At 34.7% G+C, this 21,953-nt stretch overlaps 3 protein-coding genes across 16 annotated transcripts in view; 1 reads left to right on the top strand and 2 right to left on the bottom strand.

The window, feature by feature from the left end:
• Positions 1-71: 71 nt before the first annotated feature.
• On the bottom strand, positions 72-5,342 carry Rad17 (Rad17 checkpoint clamp loader component). 3 transcript variants are annotated; one of them, XM_068777268.1, is made up of 10 exons: positions 5,233-5,342; positions 5,058-5,159; positions 4,357-4,654; positions 3,472-3,637; positions 2,973-3,101; positions 2,438-2,619; positions 2,212-2,364; positions 849-1,039; positions 333-454; positions 72-261 (listed from the first exon to the last, which is right to left on the bottom strand). In XM_068777268.1, the coding sequence occupies exons 1-10, from the start codon at positions 5,239-5,241 to the stop codon at positions 111-113; spliced, it is 1,503 nt and encodes a 500-aa protein (XP_068633369.1). In that variant the 5' UTR covers positions 5,242-5,342; the 3' UTR covers positions 72-110. The 3 variants fall into 3 exon arrangements, with proteins under 3 accessions (XP_068633369.1, XP_068633370.1, XP_068633371.1); XM_068777269.1 differs by lacking the exon at positions 5,233-5,342 and having other exon boundaries at positions 4,357-4,496; positions 5,058-5,153; XM_068777270.1 differs by lacking the exon at positions 72-261 and having other exon boundaries at positions 364-454; positions 2,207-2,364.
• An 843-nt stretch (positions 5,343-6,185) lies between these two features.
• LOC137933587 (NADH-quinone oxidoreductase subunit B 2-like) lies at positions 6,186-9,018 on the top strand. The gene is made up of 4 exons (XM_068777603.1): positions 6,186-6,293; positions 6,399-6,706; positions 7,212-7,400; positions 8,811-9,018. Exons 2-4 carry the CDS (start codon positions 6,402-6,404, stop codon positions 8,947-8,949), a joined length of 633 nt encoding a protein of 210 aa, XP_068633704.1. The 5' UTR covers positions 6,186-6,293; positions 6,399-6,401; the 3' UTR covers positions 8,950-9,018.
• An 814-nt stretch (positions 9,019-9,832) lies between these two features.
• Positions 9,833-21,953, bottom strand: part of LOC137933585 (proline-rich protein 36-like) — a 62,283-nt gene continuing 50,162 nt past the window's right edge. For 6 of the 12 annotated variants that reach the window (XM_068777590.1, XM_068777594.1, XM_068777597.1 and 3 more), the window contains 10 exons: positions 19,380-19,439; positions 17,630-19,204; positions 17,076-17,233; positions 16,222-16,477; positions 15,469-15,635; positions 14,960-15,072; positions 14,370-14,605; positions 12,727-12,858; positions 12,116-12,175; positions 9,833-11,981 (listed from right to left, as the gene is read on the bottom strand). In XM_068777590.1, coding sequence (XP_068633691.1) covers positions 10,971-11,981; positions 12,116-12,175; positions 12,727-12,858; positions 14,370-14,605; positions 14,960-15,072; positions 15,469-15,635; positions 16,222-16,477; positions 17,076-17,233; positions 17,630-19,204; positions 19,380-19,439 — 3,768 coding nt within the window. In that variant the 3' untranslated portion in view covers positions 9,833-10,970. The remainder of the gene's footprint in view (positions 11,982-12,115; positions 12,176-12,726; positions 12,859-14,369; positions 14,606-14,959; positions 15,073-15,468; positions 15,636-16,221; positions 16,478-17,075; positions 17,234-17,629; positions 19,205-19,379; positions 19,440-21,953) is intronic. The other 6 variants (XM_068777596.1, XM_068777593.1, XM_068777591.1 and 3 more) reach the window with 6 other exon arrangements.

Below are 21,953 nucleotides of genomic sequence, written 5' to 3'. Positions count from 1 at the left end.
ATTTCTAGTAGTCAAATAAAATGTACCCTTTTGTTGTAATTTGAAAGTAATTAAAACAAATTTAGTTGCTCTAAGCTTTATTAGTTTTTGTTTTGACTGAAAAAAATATTTCATTCTATCACTTCATCTTCATCATTTTGAAATTCTTCACAGGTAGCAGTCTTGTTGTTAATTATTTTGCAGTATGTTACATAATCAGTCGCAAGAACTTTTCCTTTGTATATAAAGTTTTTATCTAAAAGAGGTAATTGTTGAAGCAAACTGAAAATCGTTTAAAAAATCATATTAATATGGAAAACTGAGTTAAAATTATTAAATAATATAATACATACGGATATTCAACATTTATTTTTTTGGGTCCTCGAACAGGGTTCCAGGCAGATACTGGAGACTTGTTAGTAAGCATCAAACCAGCAACTGCCACATACAATCCATATTCTTGACAATACTTTTCCTGCAAAATTTTTAAAGCATGTAACTAAAGGGTAAAGCTAAAATTAAAACAATCATTAAAAACCAAAAGAATTGTTTTGATTACATTATTACTTGTAAATTCAACACTTGCTACACATTAACATTATTATTGCTAATAATAACTAAAATGTCGCAACTTAAACTTGTTTCAGAGCCATGGTTTTATTTATTGACTCAATGTCTTGTGATAATAAAAAAATTGGTGGAGCCATTTTCAAATGTTGGGCTTACCAGCCCATTTTCGTTTTTTTTATTTACATATAGGAGATAGATTATTCCACTGGGATTAAAAAGCTAAGCAGTTATAAATGATATTATCATCAGGCTATATGTATTTTTTTCTTAATTAATACAAGCTCAAAGTAATGTTATACCCTCCATTCTGAAAGCATGTGGTCAGCATCACTCAATAAAGATGCGGCTTTTTCGACATCATTTGTGCTTGAGAAATGAGGCAAATAGTTTTCTTCAAGAAAGTTGATAAAAGTACTTGGACTACCAGAGAATTGCCAGACAATTTCTTCTGGAGAATGTGACAATTTTTGTTTTCCAGTTTCATGTAAAACTAAAAAAGTATTAAACATACAAAACCATTGCATAATAAGTAAAGAAGAGACCAAAATGTGTAAGCGGGACAAACAATAGTATATACAATGTAATTTTTTTAATACTATTTATAATAAAATACAACTTATCTCCATATTAACATAGCAATTTTCAAGTTTTTTTGTTCTATTTATTTAAGTCTTCTAATACAATGTATAAAATCTTAATAAAAGACAAGGTATTATTAGATATTTCTTTTAGACTCTAATTAAAACAAGGTAATATGAAACACACTGAAAGCGAAAACCTGATGTTCAGCTCTTTAATACAAAAAAATTGCTGTATTGCTTTTCGTCATTATTCACAAACACTCTTGCACAAAAAGTGTTTATTTTTGTTATTACAAGATGTATGTAAGGAAGAACTATAGTGGTTTAATTAACTTGAAATTGAGATAGTTCCAGATTGAAATCCAAGGAACTCTTATTTATTTATTTAATATTCTTTATTGTACACTATAAGATACATTTAATAAGTTTTACAATAATATACATAAAAGTACAATGGGTGTTAACTTGAAATTGAGATAGTTCCAGATTGAAATCTAAGGAACTCTTATTTATTTATTTAATATTCTTTATTGTACACTATAAGATACATTTAATAAGTTTTACAATAATATACATAAAAGTACAATGGGCGGTCTTATCACACAAGGCAATCTCTTACAGACAACCATAGTAAGGAAAAGATAAAAGTACTTATAAAGGGTAGTTCATGTGTACAAAAAAATACATATTCACAAACCAATGAACATAAATATACATAAACATACATACATACGTATATAACATATATACTTATAATAAAAAAGGTTTAATACATATTATAAATATAATACAATAATAAATAAAAACATTTAACTGACTTCGATCAGTATTGGTTCGATCGCAATTGCCTCAGAAAAAAGCAAGAAGAAAAAGAAATGAACTAAGAGATACATAATTATAGGTCTAGTAAATGGTTCTTAACCTTTTTCTTGAAAATAGGTAGTGAGTTAGCACATCTTATATTCAGCGGTAAATCATTCCACAATCGAACGGCCTGCGTGGTGAAAGATTTGAAGAAGAATGCGCTCTTACTTTCACATTTACAAGAATTTTTAGGTTTTTAGACTACATGTTACCTTACTTTTTGGATTTAACACTCTCCCAACTCCATGCAAAATGCTGACTGCCTGATCTTTACCAAGGGACATAAATTTATATGTAGGCTTTTTCTTTTTTGTTTTACCTTTGACTTTGTTTTCTTGTATAATACTTGTTTCTAAATTGTGAGTTATACCTGAAGAATGGAAATTAATCTGATTATTCTTTATATATAGTAAATCTAAATAAAACTTAAGAAATAACCATACCCTGAAGACAAGCAAAATGTAAATTTAAAATGGCCGATCTTATATCTCCTGCTGATGTATTTACAACTGACTCTACAATATCAGTTGTTGGAATGTTATATGTAGCGGAATACTTTTTACTTATAATATCTGAAGCCCTTTTTAAAGCTGCTCTCAGTCCTGTTGTTGAAATGCTGTTAAAACTGTAAACAATAAATATATAGAGGATCAACAAATGTTTTTATATTTTTTGTTTTTGAAATATTAAAAATAAAAATTACTCTGTACTATTTATTTTACATAATATTTTTTTTAAATAAAACTGGATAAGATGAGATGGTAATTAGAAAGGTAATAATGTATTTTTGATCTAATTCATTAACTGCTAAAAATAATTGTGCTCCACCAAAAATTGTTGGATATTATCACTTTTAATGATGCAAGAAAACTATTGATTTGGAGTTTAAACAACTGTAATAATAAGTTCCTCAAATGTACATGTACAAGAGATCAATGTTCATAACAAATAGAAAGTGGCAAAATTGAATATACTTACGCAATATGGTGAATGTGAAATTGTTCTTTTATACTTTGTGTAAATATGTTTAATGCAATATTTTTTGAATCCATATTACTTTCTGAACATATGAATACTATTGGTGATTTGGCTCTTTTCTTATATTGCCTAAAAATAATTTTATATAGTTATAGTACACATAAGGAGTTCATACAACAACTCATCATTTTGATATCTGTACATGTAGTACAGTGGCTATCTATGTATTATATATGAACATTTTAAGAACTTTAATGACACATTTTATGTTTATATTTATATTACAATTTATTTGTTTATACAGCAAATAAATTGTACATTTTGCCTTAATGTCCAGGGTTAGAACACAATACAACAAACCTAGAGTGGAAAGCATATAATCAAAAACAGTATCATTATTTAAAAGTTATAACATAAAAGGATGATAAATGTGTTCATAGCTACAAGTAATTTATTTTAAGCTTTCTTTACAGTAAAATGAGTTTTATAATCAACTTACAGTAAAATATCAGAAAATTCTGAAGGTGTTCTTAAGAAAGTGTTAGGAAAGTCTTCAACTAACACTAATTTATTGCTATTACTATCCAATAGAGAAGTAAAATTAGCTGAATTCATAATAAAGTCTAAAAATATTTTTGATTGCTTTTCTTTGAACTCATATTCACCTGTAATAAAAAAAACAGTCACAACATAGCTGATGGTCCATAGTTCAATATTAAACATGAATGGGCATAATATGTAATTAATGTGATTTGTTTTACTTGATGATTTTATCAATAGGCGTCTGGTCAGCTACCACCATGTCACCTACATAACTTCAACCATGCACAGGTGGCTAAAACATGTGTTCTAAATTTAGGGATTCAGTGATTTCTTAAGGTATAGTATATGACAGATCTATATAGGATTTTGGTTTAAGAAAGACACACACAAAATCACATTGTTAGGCTCTTGACCGGGGGCTCCGATGACATAGTCAAGGTTGTAGGAAGTCATTGGGCAGCTCCATGATAATAACATTACTTGCCTCAACAGAAAATATATACAAAAACCAAAGTTTAAAAAGATATAAAATGAAATTAAAAAATATGATTCAACAATTGAATCTAAAGAAACTTATCATTACTTCAGTAGTTAGTTGCTGCATCAGTATTATTTTTTAGTCATAAGATACATAAAAACTTTTGTAATTTTATGTTATAAATATTAGTTGTAAAAACTAAATTTATTTCACGGACTAAAACATTTGGTTATCTTTCATTAGGATTGGGATTAAAATTGGATATTAAAATTTCGATACTATTACAATAGATGGATATGTCAGACCTGTGGTGAAAGAAACTAAGTCTAGTATTAACAAATAAGAAAAAAAATACTGTCTTACCATAATCTGTAGTTAATTCTATATCTACTGGAGTTATCCATTCTGTAATTTTAATATTGTGTTTATTGGCAATAATTCTTATAGTTGCAGTCTTTCCACACCCTACAGGTCCACTTAATAGTAGTATATCACATGAGTTTCTGCAAGCATTTTTTAACCATTCCTCAACTTCTTGAATCTTTTTGTTATGTACTGCTAGATCTTCTACATTAACTGGGTCAAAATTTTTAAGCCAAATTTTATGGTCAATAATTGGTGTCTCACAAGTTTTATTTTCATTTTTTTTATCAGATATTTGCTAAATGTAAATAATAATTATCCATTAATTTTAAGCTATTCTCTTTTTCACATATCATAAATAAGTATGTAGCATCAATTACATTACAAATAATAATCATATACATCAATTACAAAATTGCATTCAACTGGTAGTACACATCAGATTTGAAATAAAAATTTATTTCGATAAGTAAAAAAGACTAGCAAGTTCAGCAAGAGGGCCTTAAAACCAGTAATGTAATGTCACTTCTTTAAAAATTCATAAAATTAAATATGGTTTTCCCACAAAAAAAGCCCATGTAAAGAACTATCCGCATATTTTATCTCTCACCATCACATTATTCTGGCTTTGAAATGGTTCCGTTTCTAAACACAACACTTACATATAAATTCAAATCAATAAATGAAAAAATATAATGTACCTTATCCGTCTGTGCATGTTTCTTTATCTTATCATCTTTTTTACTTCTTTTTGTCGATTCGGTTTCTACGTCATCAAATACAGGATTAAACCATTTTTTACCCTGTTAAAACAATAATGCAGTTTAAAGAAATTACAAGAGAAAACACAAATTTATATAAAAATTAAGTTCATACTTTTTGCATTTTAACTTTTCCTTTAGTTATAAATTAATAATTGATAGAAAAAACCTTTATTTTTTATTTTAATTTTATACGTGTATTTCTTTCCGTTATTAATATTTTAAATAAACTGTACGAACAGTTTGACATTGACATTTCGGAATGGTGAACTAATATGTCCAATTTACTAAAATATGTATTTAAAAAAATAAGCAAATTGTAACATATTCCATTTAATAAATTATAGTTGGCTTAAATTCTTGAACTCAGTAAAATGTATTATTTTGAAACCAATAAATTAAATAAAAAGAAGTAACATAATATCGTAAACATTTGACTCCTAGATTGTTGGACGATTAAAATATTACCGAAATATTGTTTTAGCGACCGGTAATAAATCATATAGCCTTTTTACTGAAAATAAAAGATAATAAAAACAAACCCAACCTGCATTAAGATTATGTTTTTCGTTATTATTTTTGATTTTATCAAAAAATTATGTTGATGGGTTGCATTAATCTTAAAAAAATAAATTATTGTTTTTAAAAGGTTATTAACGTTTTATTTCATTATTTGCTTTATAGGCCGAATCATTTGTCCAACACTAACACACTTTCGGACATATGTCTGACGGTATTGTGATAGAATACTATAAATAGTGACTAAATTTTACAGAAATATAATTTTTTTAAAAATCATATCATCTATATCGAAATTTAAGTATAATTTTTAATTTTAAATAAAGGTTCGTGATTCTTGTACTATGAAATAATTAAACGTCACAAGCTTTTACAAAGTTTGCTATGACAAACAGAATTGCTTGCAAGGAATAGTTCTTAAATGATTTTTATCATTTATTGTTCCTCCTAATCTCACATTGAGCACGTATTTTTTTTTATTTTTTGTATATTTCAATACTTTAATAAAATTATTTTAATTTACATCATTACAAAAAGAAAACAAAATAAGGCTTTGTAAACGGACATCAAGTTACGTAAAATGTTATATTTTTCTCTGTAATATATCTTTTAACATAAGTTGAATTTATTGATTTAAGTAGCAAATGTTTTAATTCTGTGAGTTTCATCTTATTATCATTGCAAACTATTATCTATATTGAGTTGTAATTGTTTTGAAGAGAATGAAATTCAAATTTAATTATTGCGCATTTAATCTTTTAGGCAATGCAGGCCATCAAATCACTAGGAGCAACGGCTCCTTCTTTGGTTCTTTCCGTTTTAAAAAAAGGAGCTTTTTCACCGGCTATCGGACAATTACGTCAAACTCATTTACCTGCACCTAATCCTAATGAGAGACGTACATATTCCCCTTTCCAAGACACCAGTAATACGGCGGAATATGCTGTTGCAAGGCTGGACGACTTATTGAATTGGGGGCGAAAAGGTTCAATGTGGCCTATGACTTTTGGACTGGCCTGTTGCGCTGTTGAAATGATGCATATCGCCGCTCCTCGATATGATATGGACAGGTATTGCTTTGATTACTCAATCACCATGCAACTGTTTGTTTTATATTTAATAAACCATACCTAAAATTCATCCATTTTATATTAACAATTGAAAAATCCTTTCATTTACTATTTATGGGTTACTACTTTTTGGTTTATTTAACGAAATGAACTTACTTTAACATCTTTTTAAATGTATCAGTTTGAATTGTTTCAAACCATTAAGATGCATTTTATAATTTTGATGTCTTTAATTTGCATAAATATGTGTTTGTGTTATAACAATTACATTGTCATGGGTTATTACCATATATTGTTTTAAATACACATCAATGTACCTTTAAGATCAATCATAAGTAACTGTTATATTCATCATTTCAGCTGTATGACATCCATTGCTGGACATAGGCCTCTAAAGAATTTCCAATAGGGCCAAATAAAAGGCTCCATCCACCATCTTGCCATGAATTTATTAATATATCTGTTTACTTGTGGATGAATACAATTACTTGCCATATGTTTATAGGTTTGGAGTAGTTTTCCGAGCATCACCACGGCAAGCTGATGTCATGATTGTAGCAGGAACATTGACAAACAAAATGGCTCCAGCTTTGAGAAAAGTCTATGACCAGATGCCTGAACCACGTTGGGTTATTTCTATGGGCAGCTGTGCCAATGGCGGTGGTTACTACCATTACTCTTATTCTGTTGTAAGGTAAATAAACTATTTGAGTTAGAGTAAAAACTATGTAAGCTAGAAGTTAAATCTTAAATTAAATTTTGGTTACATTTAAATTGATTAGTCGATAGTAAAATATTATCTTAAAATTCAAAATTCAACAACAAGTGGCAAAACACATCTTATTCATCTGTTTTACTAATTATAGTGATATGGTTATCATGTACACTCTAAGAAATGAATATTATTAAATAATAATGGATTTATTTTTAACCATTTAAAATTACTACCTTAGTTAATATGTTATTTGCTTTTAATATGAACAAGATTATAAAAAAAGTTAAAACCATTAAAAAAACTTAATTTCTTACTAAAATGTTAATATGAGGGTGATTATGTTGCGTCAAATTCCTTTGAAATTAAAGGAAAAATTATTCGGCATCAATTATGTAGATAAAAAATATTGAAAAGAAATGACGCGTGGCAAAACTGCCATAAGTAGAAAAGAAAGAAACTATATCTGTTACCAGATAAGGTACCTTAATTGAATAGTTGGTAATTTGGATATCATTAAAGGAAAAATTAATGGATTATTGTTTAAATCCTTTAATCATATCTGTAGTATTTAGGTTCACTGGGTTTATGTATTTCATTGACCTTAAATATCGTCACTGCAACTGAGCTTGGAGGCTCCCTGAGGAACTTGGGCTTGATCCTTTACATTAGACCACCAACCTGATCAGAAATCCAGACAGTTGGTTACATTGGAGACATTTTATTTTATACAATGATGTTAAGTTTACCACTACAACTCTTTATATCATATTGAATATTATTAGTATAATAGTTTTTTCTGTAAAAAAGAAAGTCTATTTTAAAGTAATTTAGATGTCATAAAAAATTTGACCCTTGCTCTTTTATATCTGTTTATTTGCCCAAATCTCACCTCCAATCCAAAATCTTATTAATTACTATGAATGATTATGAAGCTTGTGTTTTAGACAATTAAGAAAGGTCATGTTACATTGAAATTGTTATTTTTATGGACATAACTGTACTAATGTTAGAATAGTTTATGTTTAAATGGAACTTTTTATTTCCTAGAACAATGAGGTAATAACTGTCCATTTTTAGCATCTGGTGTATATTTCGAAAACGCCACAAATATTGTTTTGTACATAAATTTGTATCAAGAAACTCATTGACGGTATTATGTTGTGATGAGCAGATTGTTGTATTGAATTATAAGTAAAGTGAATAGCAAAAGAAATAACACAAAATTTTGTTATCTGCTTGGTAATCCAAATTTACTTATATTCAGGTGTTTACCTAATAGGTTTGAGAAAAAATTGTTTATAAAGTTATTTATGCTAATTCATATTTATTTTTTTCTTGCATTTAAGGAACTAGGCAAAATATTAGTTATCACATAATTTTTATTTTCAGAGGCTGTGATCGCATTGTACCCGTTGACATATATGTCCCTGGCTGTCCTCCAAGTGCTGAAGCTTTGCTCTATGGTATATTACAGTTACAAAAGAAAGTAAAGAGAATGAAGACAATTCAGATATGGTACAGGAAATAAACGAATAATTCTTGTGAATAGAAATCAATGTAATTTATTTCAAATTACAATAAATGTAATCATGTAGCAGCCTGGCAGTTACTCTTAATTGTAATAGTATTTTAATTTTTAGGTTTTTAATAAAAGAACCTTTGAGAATTAAAATATAGGTTTGATGAAACAAGCAAACCTGGTTTTTAAATCCTTGATTAATTCATAAACATTTTTCCTCACCAAGTCTACCTACATTAAGAAGACTTTCTTGGTTTAGTAGTCACTAATTATTGCTGTATAGTTAAAGTTCGAAACATGCGCATCGTGATGACATCTTCATATGAACAAAAAGACAATCATTGCAAGGCTCACGCCTTTCCTAAAGATCGCCACGACGACCGGTTTTTATCATTATTAATAAGTAAAGCATCTGTTGGATGTGTAGCAATGTTTATATGTGGGTTGTTGAATCAATAAAAAATTAATGAAAACATTTCAATGTAAATGTTACCTTACTAATTATCTCGCTGAAGGTTTGTAGGTCTCCTTGTCAATAGACCTACTACCCCGCCCACTTTACCCCACTGGTTTATTTCATAACAATTTAAGTATCATAAAGAAATCTCAACAGAACAAGGTTGGATAGTAGGATGATATGTGAAGACTACTGAATGGTTACTTGTGTTGCATAATTGAGAGGTTCAGAGCTCTAAAAATATCGTTTAAAATACCAATGGGGTGATAAACGTGTTAATGTAATATTTTTTGTCATAAAAAGAGGTATTAATGGCTATAAAACCATCCTTTATAGTGGCTGTATGTTAATTTGTTTCTTGAAAATAAATTTTAAATTTTGACGAATTGATAAAATTGAAGATTCAGTGAAATGGGAGTGGTACAAAAAATCGTGTTGGTATAAAAATCAAAAGTTTTAATGGTATTTTCTGAATCGCACCAAGCTTTCATTTACTTTTTAGTATACAGAATTATTTTTTTTTTGTATAAACTATAATACATTTCCGAAATAACTTTCGTTAAATCATGAGAACAAAAATAATAAAATTTGTCTTAGAACAGGTTATTAATTCAATTCTGTCTGACTCAATTGCTCATTCACTATTCTTGTTGATGGCACAAATGGAGTTTTTTAAACAATAGTGTAATCAATCAGTATCTGCTATTTTAAAATCATCATTTTAAGAGGTATAGAAGAAAATGTGACATGGAATAAAGTTTTCACATGAATTTGATTTTTTTTCAATCATAGACATCTTTAACTAATTTTAGATACAATCTACTTTGAAGTCAGACAAAATGTTTTTTTATAATACAATAATATCACATATTTTTAAATGCATTAAACTGAAATGTCAACTGCTTTATGTAACAAATAATTTTTTTAATTACATGAACGTACAGAAGAGAATTAAAAATAAATAAATAGAACTCCACTGGTACAATCTGAAAACCATTTTGAGATTTTTAACGGAAGTGTAAAATGAACTCCCGATACGATAATAATTTATGTATTTTTTCCTTCGTATGACGTTAAATAAACCAATTCTATACTTTAACACTAATTTACCAGCTACTATTTACATTTTATTTATAAGTATATATAAATATGTATAATTATATCGATAGCGATCTCGATAATCCTATTCTTCACATAATCAGCAATTGAATGTATAATTAACTAATAATGGTCACAATAACAACTCGATAGATATTCTCAGTAAATAAACAAGCAGTAGTGTACAGGCTGGCAGCGACGAGCGCCCAGCGTCCTCGTCCTATATTGCACAATTGAGAAAGCGTGCGCTCGCGCCCTCACTCAACTACGATAAGATTTAATATTACACTAAAAATTAATGTGTCGAGACGGGCGGCCAACGAGACTAGCGACCGTCGTTCTGCAAGCGACGTCATTACAATAAATAATTCTCTAAACCAATATTGTGAAACGATATAGATTTAAATTAGTCGTACTCTCACTTGGGATATCGTTCACGTCGTATGTACATTAGATACGGGAGCGTGGGTCGCTATCATCGCGGTTCTTCCTTTTTCAGTAGGTCGAGTGGGGCTAGGGGTGCCAGGGACGGGGCCAGGGGGGGTAGGGGCGCCAGAGGGCCGTGCGCGCTCAGCGGCATCGAGCCGTGCGCCGAGTGGGCCCCATGTGCGTGCCCGTGCGGCATGTGGGCACCGTGCAATCCGCGATGCAGAAGCGGCCCAGACTTGAGTTGTTGATGGTGTGCGTACGCACTAAGCATCTTCGCTCGGTCCTCTTCCGCACGGATAGCCGCCTCCACGAGCGGCGCGAATCTCATGTGCTGTAGCGGGTCAAATGTACGGTAAGGGTCCCACGGTGGAGGAGGAGGGTACGCCGGTAACGTAGGAGGTGGCCGGGGGGGCTCCTTGCGCTCCTCTTTAGGTTCAGGCACGCCGTTACGCAGCGGCGATCGCGTCCGGGCGCGCTCTAATTCACGTTCGCGAGCTTTGCGCCTTTCTCGTTCTTCCCGTTCCCTTCTCTCGCGCTCCTCTCTCTCGCGCCGCGCCCGCTCTCTCTCTTCGTGTTCTCGTCGCACTTCAGCGGCAGCGGATACCGGTGGACGCACGCCTCGCCAGGCGTCGTGCAATCCCAGTGGAGGGGGATGGTGTACGCCGTGTAAGGACGACGAGAGTGCCAGGTCGCGGGAGTATGGCGAGAGGCCAAAGCCCGCGGGTGCTCCAGGGAAGGCGCCGGCGCCATATCGCGCAAACGGCGACACCCCTGAAACGCCCAAATCTCTGTGAGTGGCGAGCGCGAGAGGCGCAAGGGAGGAGCGGGCGCTGTATCGGCTGCTACCTAGGTGTGGGTGATGTGGAAGGTAGGGCGACGGCAACTCATAGGGGGACCGGTATGCCGGAGGAGGAGGCGCGGGCGCCGGAAAAGCGCGTAACTTGTCCTTGTCCGCCGCGCTCGCCAGCGCGCTGCTACCACCCGACTTCTCTTTCTGTTGATGGTTGTAAATTTCCCATGCGATACGGACGTGCATTGCGTTCCATTTTCCGGTTTTCTATAGGAATGAAATTAAAAATTATTTTTATATTATTTAATTATCCTAGTAAAAATATGTTCTATAATTTAATTTTTTAATGAAATTCTATAAGCATGCAGGGTGAAAGTAAAGGCTAAAGAGGAAAAACCTACCGCGACAGCGGGACGTGGTGGTGGTTTAGTGGCGGAGTCACTTGCGGCCGACACTACGGGCTGTTAACATTATGCGATGCGTGTTAATGATGACAGAGCAACGAAAAGTGCAAGCACTAAGCTTGAGGTAGATGAAATAGGGAAAAAACTATTAAGAGTAATACCCACTTAAGACATAAAAGAAGTATCACATCACCTTTGTAATTTTTAATATGTTAAAAGAACTTTAGAAAACTTCCAACAAGTACAATAATACCAGTAAATAAGTGATAACATAATTATATACTAACTTTTATATTTTCAATGGATAAAAAAAATCATTTACGTATTTAGAAATGCAAACCAAATTGAATAAGTTAGTAATATTAAATTTGCTATTTTTATTTGCATTTGGCCAAGAATCTATTAAAGTGCGTAAAAATTTACATTAAGTCAGCTTTGAAAAAACTAGGCATTAATAACACGAAATTAAAACTGGTAATAAATTGAGCACTAATTGTGCCATTATCATGAAACTATATAAGCGTTTTGGTCTAAGCAATTACACAGGAATGTCAAGGGGACTATTATTATATCAATAATACATTATCATACAGACAAAGTGATCTTACCTTAGGAGCATAAGTTGTCAGTGGTGCTGGAGGCACGTAAGGGGAAGAAGGGTGTAAAAGACTTGAAGAGTATGGATATCCAAGGCCAAGGCCTGTGCGATATAACGACGACATTTTTCCAACATCTTTGAACTGAAATAAGATTTATGCAAAAATTTAATACCAATAGTACAAAATAACCATTAAGCATTAGTGCCTATAAATTTTTTTCTAAAAATAAAAACTTTGCTGTTCTAATACTAAACTGGATAGTAATACTAAATATTTAATGGATTCAGGCGTCACATTGCGGAAGTCCATCCTAAATAAGAAAGGACCAATATCTAGCCACCTCCGCACATGCAGTGGTTGTCGTGCATGAAAGTGCACCGCCCGCCAGCCCGCTCGTAAATGCGCATGCGACAGACAATGCCAACTACACAACCGCCACCGCAAACTCAGTGTTTGTCAGAATTCAGTCAGAAGACTCAGTGTTTAGCACTAATCTGTGTAGCGACTCCTGAAGATGCCCCGTGGAGGGGTGAAACACGTGTTGCGGAGGGATGAACCACTGCATGTGCGGAGGTGGCTAGATATTGGTCCTTTCTTATTTAGTAATACTAACTTGCGTGGAAACATTGCCCAGAGGCATAATTTTATTTTATGTATTAACAGAAGCCTTGAGGGATACAATTTACAAATTTCTGATAAATTTAACCAGACATTGAAACTCCTAAAGATAAACTTATATAAAAATTAGTAGAAAAGAATTATTATCTAGCATTAGCACATTCGTTATACAAGATTGGTGCTTTAAATAAACATATTGAGCAATATCTACTTATAATTCGTCTTCGAATTTATTGTCACACAAGAATAAAGCCCAGTGTCTAATCAAAGAACTTATAAAGTAATAATCAGACCGAATTTTTACAGAAATATGCACGCAAGTTATCGCATTCTGGAGGCCTGTATCCAGCAGACATCCTGCAGCAAAATGACAATCTTATTGTTTAGTGATAATGTTTACGAGTATGTCATTTGCACGACAGAAACACATCTTCCTACTCTTAAGTTAATTATTTCTGTTTAACCTGTGATTTCGAAGTGCTTCTCAGATTAGATTTGGTTAGCGTGCGTGAGGGTTACGTAAAAGCTGTAGATGAACCAAAGTAATTGATATAGCCCATCAGATTGGCAAATAGTAGAAGACATGCCACAGCACAGAACACATGTTCTGGATGCCCGTCGCTTCCGGTCCTATTGCAAACCTATGGGCAGGCCAGTAAGATCCATGAACATTTTATAGCTAAAATGTTGTTTGATAACGTCCATAACGAACCTGAAATGTAATGTTAAGTTGCCGCCAATTTGTAATAATAATTGAGAATGACGTAATTGTAAGTGAAAAGATTAGTAAGTTCTCTTTAATAATTTTGAATTTTTTTTTTAATTTCTTAAACTTTTCGTGTTAACAACTTATTACACATGTTTGGAATACACATACAACAGTTTGGAAATGCTCCTTGAACATATTTATAAGCATTTAAAAGAAAAGTCTCTTTGTTTTAGTAAATATGTGCATCAAAACATAGACGACTTTTTACTCGATAGGAATATTGTAGTAAATTTTCCTTTATATTTTTATAGAAGATAGTACTAACCAGTGGTGCATGTGGTACCAGTAGCTGGTGCGGGTGGTGCTGCGGCGGCGGTGCGTGGGCAGGGTGTGTGGGATGAGCAGCGTGAGGCGCGTGCGGTGGGTGCTGGTGCACATGCGTGTGTTGGTGCTGGTGGTGGTGCAGCTCCGTGCGCACGCCCACGGACCCCACGCCCACTGCGCCCGCCGCTGCGAGGAACCTGTTGTCCAACTCTCTGCGCAAAAGATCTGCGCCGGGACCTATAACCATTTAGTTTTACAATTTTTAAATCAACCAATTCACATTTCAAGTACTGTTTGAAATATTTATTTAATAAATACTCATAATTGTACAAGTCAATAAATGAATTTTATAAGGAAATTCAATGCACAACACCATTTACCGACACAGATGGCACCACTAACTATTCTCCAAAAAGAGACATGATCCAATAGTGAAGAACAAGATTATAATGATAATTCCAGCTTTCGTTTGATCAAAAGCTATAGTTTACAAATTTAGAAGAAAAAATCTGTAAAATTCTTATTAAAGAATGTGTAAATCTGATATAATCCTAGTCATTAGGTTATTTAGATTAAAAAGTTACCACTTACTGGATTGAAAAAGTGACTCTGCAGAAAACGGATTTGGATTTGACGGCGCCAGCGGTGCCCCAAAAAGAGGCGGCGCTTGCGGAAACGGTGACCGATCAGCAGCAGTAGGTCTGCTAAAAAATTAAAAATAATTTCATTAATGCATTGAACATATTATTTTTTATTTCTAATTTTAATAAACAAATAAGGTAACATAACATAAAACGACAGTTAAAACATCAATTTCGCAACTATTGCCTATTTGATAAGAAAAGTGAACTTTTATTAAGGACTGGATCAGAACCAGAGGTTATGGTATTCCCCCAATAGCTATTTGTCGATGTATATATGTTTCTGTAAGAACTGTCAAAATTAGAATTGAAAAAAATTATAGTGATTCGTTCTAGAACAAAAATTCAGGTAAAAGAAGTGTTGGATGTATTTTAACAGTCCTATAGTTGAAGAGCTGAGGGGTTACTTAAGTAAAGATAAAGAGAATAAAATGCTGGTTTATTGCGGCGTGTACTCACGTTACACCCCAGTGGGCGGGCGGTTTAGCGCTGGAGCTGATACTCGGCACTGTGGGTACAGGTGCGAGCGAGTGCGTGAGGTGAGCAGGGGCTGCAGCTGGAGTTGGTGTTGGTGCCGCTAGTGGCGCCGTGAGTGCAGCCCCAAGTCCCGCGCCGAGCGAAGACTGCTGAGGTCAAAACAATATTAATTTCCAAACTACTTTTATACCTTAATGAAAATTTTAATAAACAGCCTTACATACAAATAACATGGATTAATTACTTATCATGAAATGGGTTCTATCAATAATGATCCAGCAAATAAATTTCAATCGTAAACATTGAGAGAAGATCCAATAATACATTCATAATTTTTGTCCTTTTTTCCTCATATAAATATAGGCACTATATGGAGGTCATATACATTTAGTCTTCAGAAATCTAATAAAGAGATCTTTTTCCAGCAGAGGTCGACCTATGGCTGAAATGATGGTGCGTGGATGAATTTTTCAGTCATAATATTGTAACAATCTGGTAATATATGCTAGTTCTTGTTAACTCCAGTTCATAAGATGGATTTATTATGACTCTTCTCACCAGAGTAGTATTCCAGTAGTTATTGAAGTATGTGTGAATAAATTCCTTATTGATACTTTAAATTTCAATTAATAAAACTTCTTCAGGTGTTTCTAGCGTCTTGATGCTATAGAGAATGCCTGTATATGATAATTTGATCTGTAAGTTATAAGCTGGTGGTTAATATAAATTAATAACCGTGAGTGGAGCTGGTAATGGTGCCGCCAATGGACCGGTTAGTGGAGCTGCTAATGGTGCCGCCAGCGGCGCCGCGAGCGGAGCTGCTAGTGGTGCTGCGAGCGGAGCTGCAAGTGGTGCCGCGAGTGGTGCAGCGAGCGGTGCAGCGATTGGTGCTGCGAGAGGCGTGGCGAGCGGTGCACTTAGCGATGATACAGGCACCGGTGCGCTCGCCGCCGATGCCGGCGTGCTCCGCGACAAGCTGCTGATGTTACTGCTGAGAATATTTACATTTACAATTATTTGTTTGAATTTTTTTAGGGAATAGTTAAATAATAAAACTTATTAGCTGCTACAATAAAATTATTTACAGGGTGATTGGTTATAATTGTTAAAGTTTTGAATGGGCGGCTGCATCCAATCAACCGAAATATTTGTAACAATAAATATAGATACGAAATGCGTATTTTTATGTTTTACTAAATTAACAAATACTATGCAAAAGACAAAATTATTGAACACTTTTGCCTATTTAACCGCTGGTTTATTCAATCACAAAGTATTTAGATATAGTGATAGATTATATTTTGTATAACAAGATATAAATAACCTGCTTTTGAATTAATTAATTAAGTTTTATTCATCTAAAGCTTTAATAATGATGTTATCATTTTATACATTCATGAACATGCACTTCTAATCTCAAGGTAAAACAACTTCAAACAAGTAAATAAATTTTGTTATTCACTTTTTATAAAAAGCTTGGGATCGAGAACAAGAAAAATTTACACAGCTCTGTGTAAATTATTCTTGTTGTTTTAATTGTTAAATGTAATTGGGCATAATAAGAAAACAACTATTGTGCATAACCAGACCTAAAGCTTTCTCTTTCTCTTCCTGGACTATGACCTCGCGGAGAGTAGGAGAGGGGCGCGTGGGAAGCTCCAGCTGCGCCAAGGGAACCCGGCGTATGAGGCCGTACACCTTTCGGAGTTTTCGGGGCCACTAATGGCGACGCGGACAGACTAGTTCTCTGTAATATTAAATTAATAATGTTACACTTGCCTTTAAGGAATTGCATTTCGCTTAGTCGTTATAAAAGCATAAATCAATGAAGTGAAATATTCTGATTAGTTTATATAAAGTAGGTTCCTTCAAAAGCAAGCTAAACACACTGATACAATAAATTTAGTTAAGATTAAAATCATCTTTCATGTTATAGCATACGCAGGTTGCGTAAATCAATTAGCCCTTATTAAACAATCACTTTCAGGGATATTTCTTATGCTATGTAAGTGTTTTTACGACATATATATTTTTGTTAGTATGTTTTCAATGGGTATGGTCTATTAGCCGAAAATCGTCAATAAATTCTAAATCTTTCCAATATATCAAAAATACATTCCAGGATAACTTAGGAATCACTTACCGTGTCAGTAGTGTTCCTTGGCGACGCAGCCGCTGGTGGTAGGTAAGGACTATGTTGTAATGTCGTGGCATAGGGTGCATACAGAGGGGGATATGAACTACCGGAGTAAATGGCAGGTGGAGGAAATCCGTTAGAAGCAAGTGAACTGCTACTGGGAGGAATTTCGCTTCTAGGTGGCTCGCTTAAAGAAACCATTGTCTGTCTTGAGTCTAATACTGGTGTTGTAATATGTGGATGGTTGTTTGCAGATGAAGGAGTCACTGTTGTCGCACTGGTGGATGGCGGGAAATCCAGATGGTTTACAGTTTGCATCATTGACACCGGCGGGGCCAGGGAGGTTGAATGTGGCGGTAAGCTGAGTCCGGGATGTTTCAGACTTGAGTAACTTGACATTGTACTAGTTGTCGTGGAAGCCAAAGATAACGGTGAACCAATATGGTTCGGAGTGGATGTCGCTAATTGATTGGAACTGCTCATGGTAACACTCGGATGGCTCATTATAGTATGGCTGTTAATCGAATGACTTAAATGGGGCGCCATCTGATTAGCGCTTATGTTATGATTAGAGGAAATGTGATTTGCAACGCTGAATGTTGAAAGATGCAAGGGTCGATTCGTATAAGCCGCTTGAACGGAATGTTTCTGCAAACTTGCTTGACTTTGATAAGGTATCGAATGACTGTGAACACTGGAACTTATGCTCGAGTTTACATGACTAGACCCGATGGTTGAGGCGGGGTATGAGCGTGACGTGGTCGGGGAATGTGGCCGTCCGGGTATATTTTGATTGGGAAGACAAGTGGTGTTTGAGGTGGGAGTGGAGGAAGTAGTCTGCGGGAGGGTATTGATGCGATTGGGGAATGAAGTAGGGATAGGATGAGATTGTGAAGAGGGCGGGGGATTCCGGACATCGTGGCCTGGCATGACGGGATGAGACTGCGCATGAGGCACTCTGCCCGGGAGGCTGGCATGGGTGTGTCCATGCGGACGAGGTGAGGCTGGCGCGTGTTGTGGCCGCTGCGTGTGATGAGCGTGTAGATCCAGCGGGGCTCCCGCCGGTTCGCCGGTCTCTGTCCGCGTTTCGTGATTCGTATGTCTGTAGTCGGGCAGTGCAGCGGTAGCGTGGGCTTGGTATGCAGTGTGCGACGGGAAGAGGGGCGAGGGCGCTGGTGGCGCCGGTGGTGCTGGGGTAGGACTGTCGGCGGCGGCGCGCGCGCCGGGCTGCAGCTTGTTGTTGCTGGCAGGCCGTTCGGGCGTTTCGGGGCCCGCTGCCCCGACAGGTCGTGATGGTATTTGCGTGGCGGCATGACCGTCGAGCGCAGGTATGTGCGCGCCGTTGGGCCGGTGAGGCGTGTCAGCGCGAAAGGGCGGCGGCGGCAGCGCGGGCGGGGGCAGCGCGGCGGGCGCCGGCGAGGGCGCGGGCTGTGGCAGCGGCGCAGGCGCAGGGCTGGCGCTGCCACCCACCGGTGCACGCGACAGAGCTAATGCTCCACCGCTTCCGCCGCGAGCAACCAGTTCGTTCTTTCCACCGGCGCCTGCGCCCGTCATCCGGAATAGAGAGCCGGCATCGGATGCCTGAAAATTAATATAAACATGATATTTAAAATAAAAGAATATGATAAATATTGGAGGAATAGAGGGGAATCATACAAAATAGTTTAAAGACGAGAACCAATATACAAAAATATACCAAACCTCTTAAATCAAATATTACAAGTACTGTAAAATTATAAAATAAACTATTACTTACGTCGTCCATCGACACATCGTGATATCTCGGAGAAGCATTTCTACTATTTTCTGGACTCGCCTGAAACAAAAAGCAATAATAAACACAATGTAAATCGTTAAATTATTTTAGGAACGTGGGAATGTGTTAAATGTGACGTATATCTACTTATTTTTTTACGTCCAATATTATCGTAGTACCTGTTGATTAAGCTACATTATGTTTGAAAAACAACTAAATTATGGGCTAGTACTTAGTTAAATAATTACACTTTTGTAAAAATTTACATTATACATTCGATTACAATTTTAAACATAAATATTTAACGGTATAAAAATACGACATAAAAGTATATAATATATTTGGAATTTATGGCTTTGTGACAACAATAAGAAAAACAAAATCTCGTTTATATTCTTTTGGTGTGATGAACAAAGTTTTCAAGTTTCCTGCATTTAATAACTGTACAGAAATTCTAATTCTTTGATTAATATATTCTATGTTGTATTGACATATATTTTTCCCTAAAACTACTTAAAATTCTTGGAGTACCAGCGGCACTATAGTTACTCATATGGAAGAATCATTGGTAATGTCAATATTAAACTTGTATACTCAATAAAAACAACAAACTTCTATTTTATCGGAACATTACCTTTAAATTTGTTACATAAACCGGTACATACAGGGAGGCCTGTGTCCAACAATGGACTTTCATTGGCTAAACTGATGACGCTAAGAGAATATTAAAAAATAATTATAATATAAAATATATTAATACCATTGTTTCCATTTTATTTGCTTTATAAATCTTACCAGTTATTATTAAAACACTTATTTGAGAGTTTAATTGTTAAATAATGAAGTTTGAACATACGTATAATTTGTATCCTTGTACTTCAATTATAATTAGAAATCTGTTCTTTCTAGTTATCATTTTTATATTGCTGACTGATTTTTACAGATTCTGACATCTTTTGACTAGTACTTCACATAGTATAAAGTTTAACTTATATAATAAGCAACAAAATACATATAAGTTACATCGATGTACATTGTTAAATAATAAAGATTTTTTACATTACTGCGTTGCCTGGCAAAGGGTTCCCAATTGTTATTGAATTTTTTTATTATGTGATGTCTGAGTATATGCAATGTGTCGCGCAGCATGATATTTGTTAATTGACTGCAGAAATAATAGACAACGTGGTGGTACTTGTTAAGACCTAATAATATTTATGTAATGAGATATCAGAGCGGAACGTATCATTTCGTCAGCCAACAGACGCTCACTACCATCAGGCGCAAGTCCTCCCTCGATGACCGGCCTGATTATCGTAGTAGCGTTGTACGCATTCTTGATCTCGACTTCATTGTCGGTCCAACTAATTCGGTTACGTCCACTGGTTTATGGTCGCCACTTGAGAATCTTTGGGCCCAATGGCCGATGTGTCCCGCCCACCGCCACTTCAGAAAAGCAATTCTTTGTACTACTTAATGTGAACTTATAACTATTGATGCCAACCTACTAATACTAATATTTGTCTAAATACTCTTTAATTATACAATAATTTAAGACGGGACAGAAAATGTTTACAAAATTGATAACTAAGAAAGAAGTAATGAAACGACACTAGGTCTCTAAGCCAGTAGGAATAATTAAAATTTAATTTAAATTATATATATAAGTCTAATGAGATAAACATCTGTTTAATAATCTGTTCACTATCTAGTGACAAACAAAGCATGTTGCTGCTACAACAATTTAATGGTCGATCAGAGCGTATCATTTACTCCAATGTCTCCACTTGGTATAAAAATATCATCGAAAACACGCGAACAAGGAGCAATTCAAGTCTTAGAGATCCTTAAAGCCAAGTGGCAAAAGAGACAACCGGTTGGTTGCAAGGGGGTCACAAATGGTTACGGGAGCGTTCCGGCAATTGAATGTTTAGTGTTATCCGTGGAGGGTGGGTCGTCGGTCCGCAACAATGGAGTGATAAATCAAGTATGGAGCGCGCGTGCCAGCCGGGAGCGCCGCGTCCGGCCGCCGAGACTCGTCTACAAAGGCACCGCCTCTTCGCTCTTGTCACTGGTCGTAGTGCACTTTTGGCGTTTTTAATTTGCGTTTAGGCATGTGCTTGTTCTTTGCCGCCTTTGTGAAAAACCGTATTCTCATCATGTCTGGAACGCGCTGGTGAACGTGGCGTCCGGTCTTGCGTCTAACAACTACAAACGTACTGCCCCCGTTAAACTCACATTTAAATTTTTGTTTATAACATGAGTTAATTCTATTTAGCGTTATAGTTGATGTGTCTAATCGTGCATAAATAATTATTTACATTAAAACATTGTTTCTTCGTTAAAGGGATTAGGTCACACGTGTAACAGAGATATTAAAATATATAGATTTAAACTCTTTCATTTTAAATTTGAATTCTTTTTTTCATAAGCCATATTACAATAATATAATATCTAAACATAATCATTAATTTTCATTCCTTAACAAGTGTGTCTGTAGCTAGGAGGAGCTTAAGATTTGATTTCTTTCGATAAATAGTTTTTAGCTATCCCTGTTCTATTTTCTCGTTATTT

Source organism: Battus philenor, unplaced genomic scaffold (assembly GCF_028537555.1).
Source record: "Battus philenor isolate CCGP_79_NKW_IND1 unplaced genomic scaffold, ilBatPhil1.0.hap1 SCAF_13, whole genome shotgun sequence".
Lineage (NCBI taxonomy): Eukaryota > Metazoa > Arthropoda > Insecta > Lepidoptera > Papilionidae > Battus > Battus philenor.
This window is presented reverse-complemented; position numbering and strand designations above follow the sequence as displayed.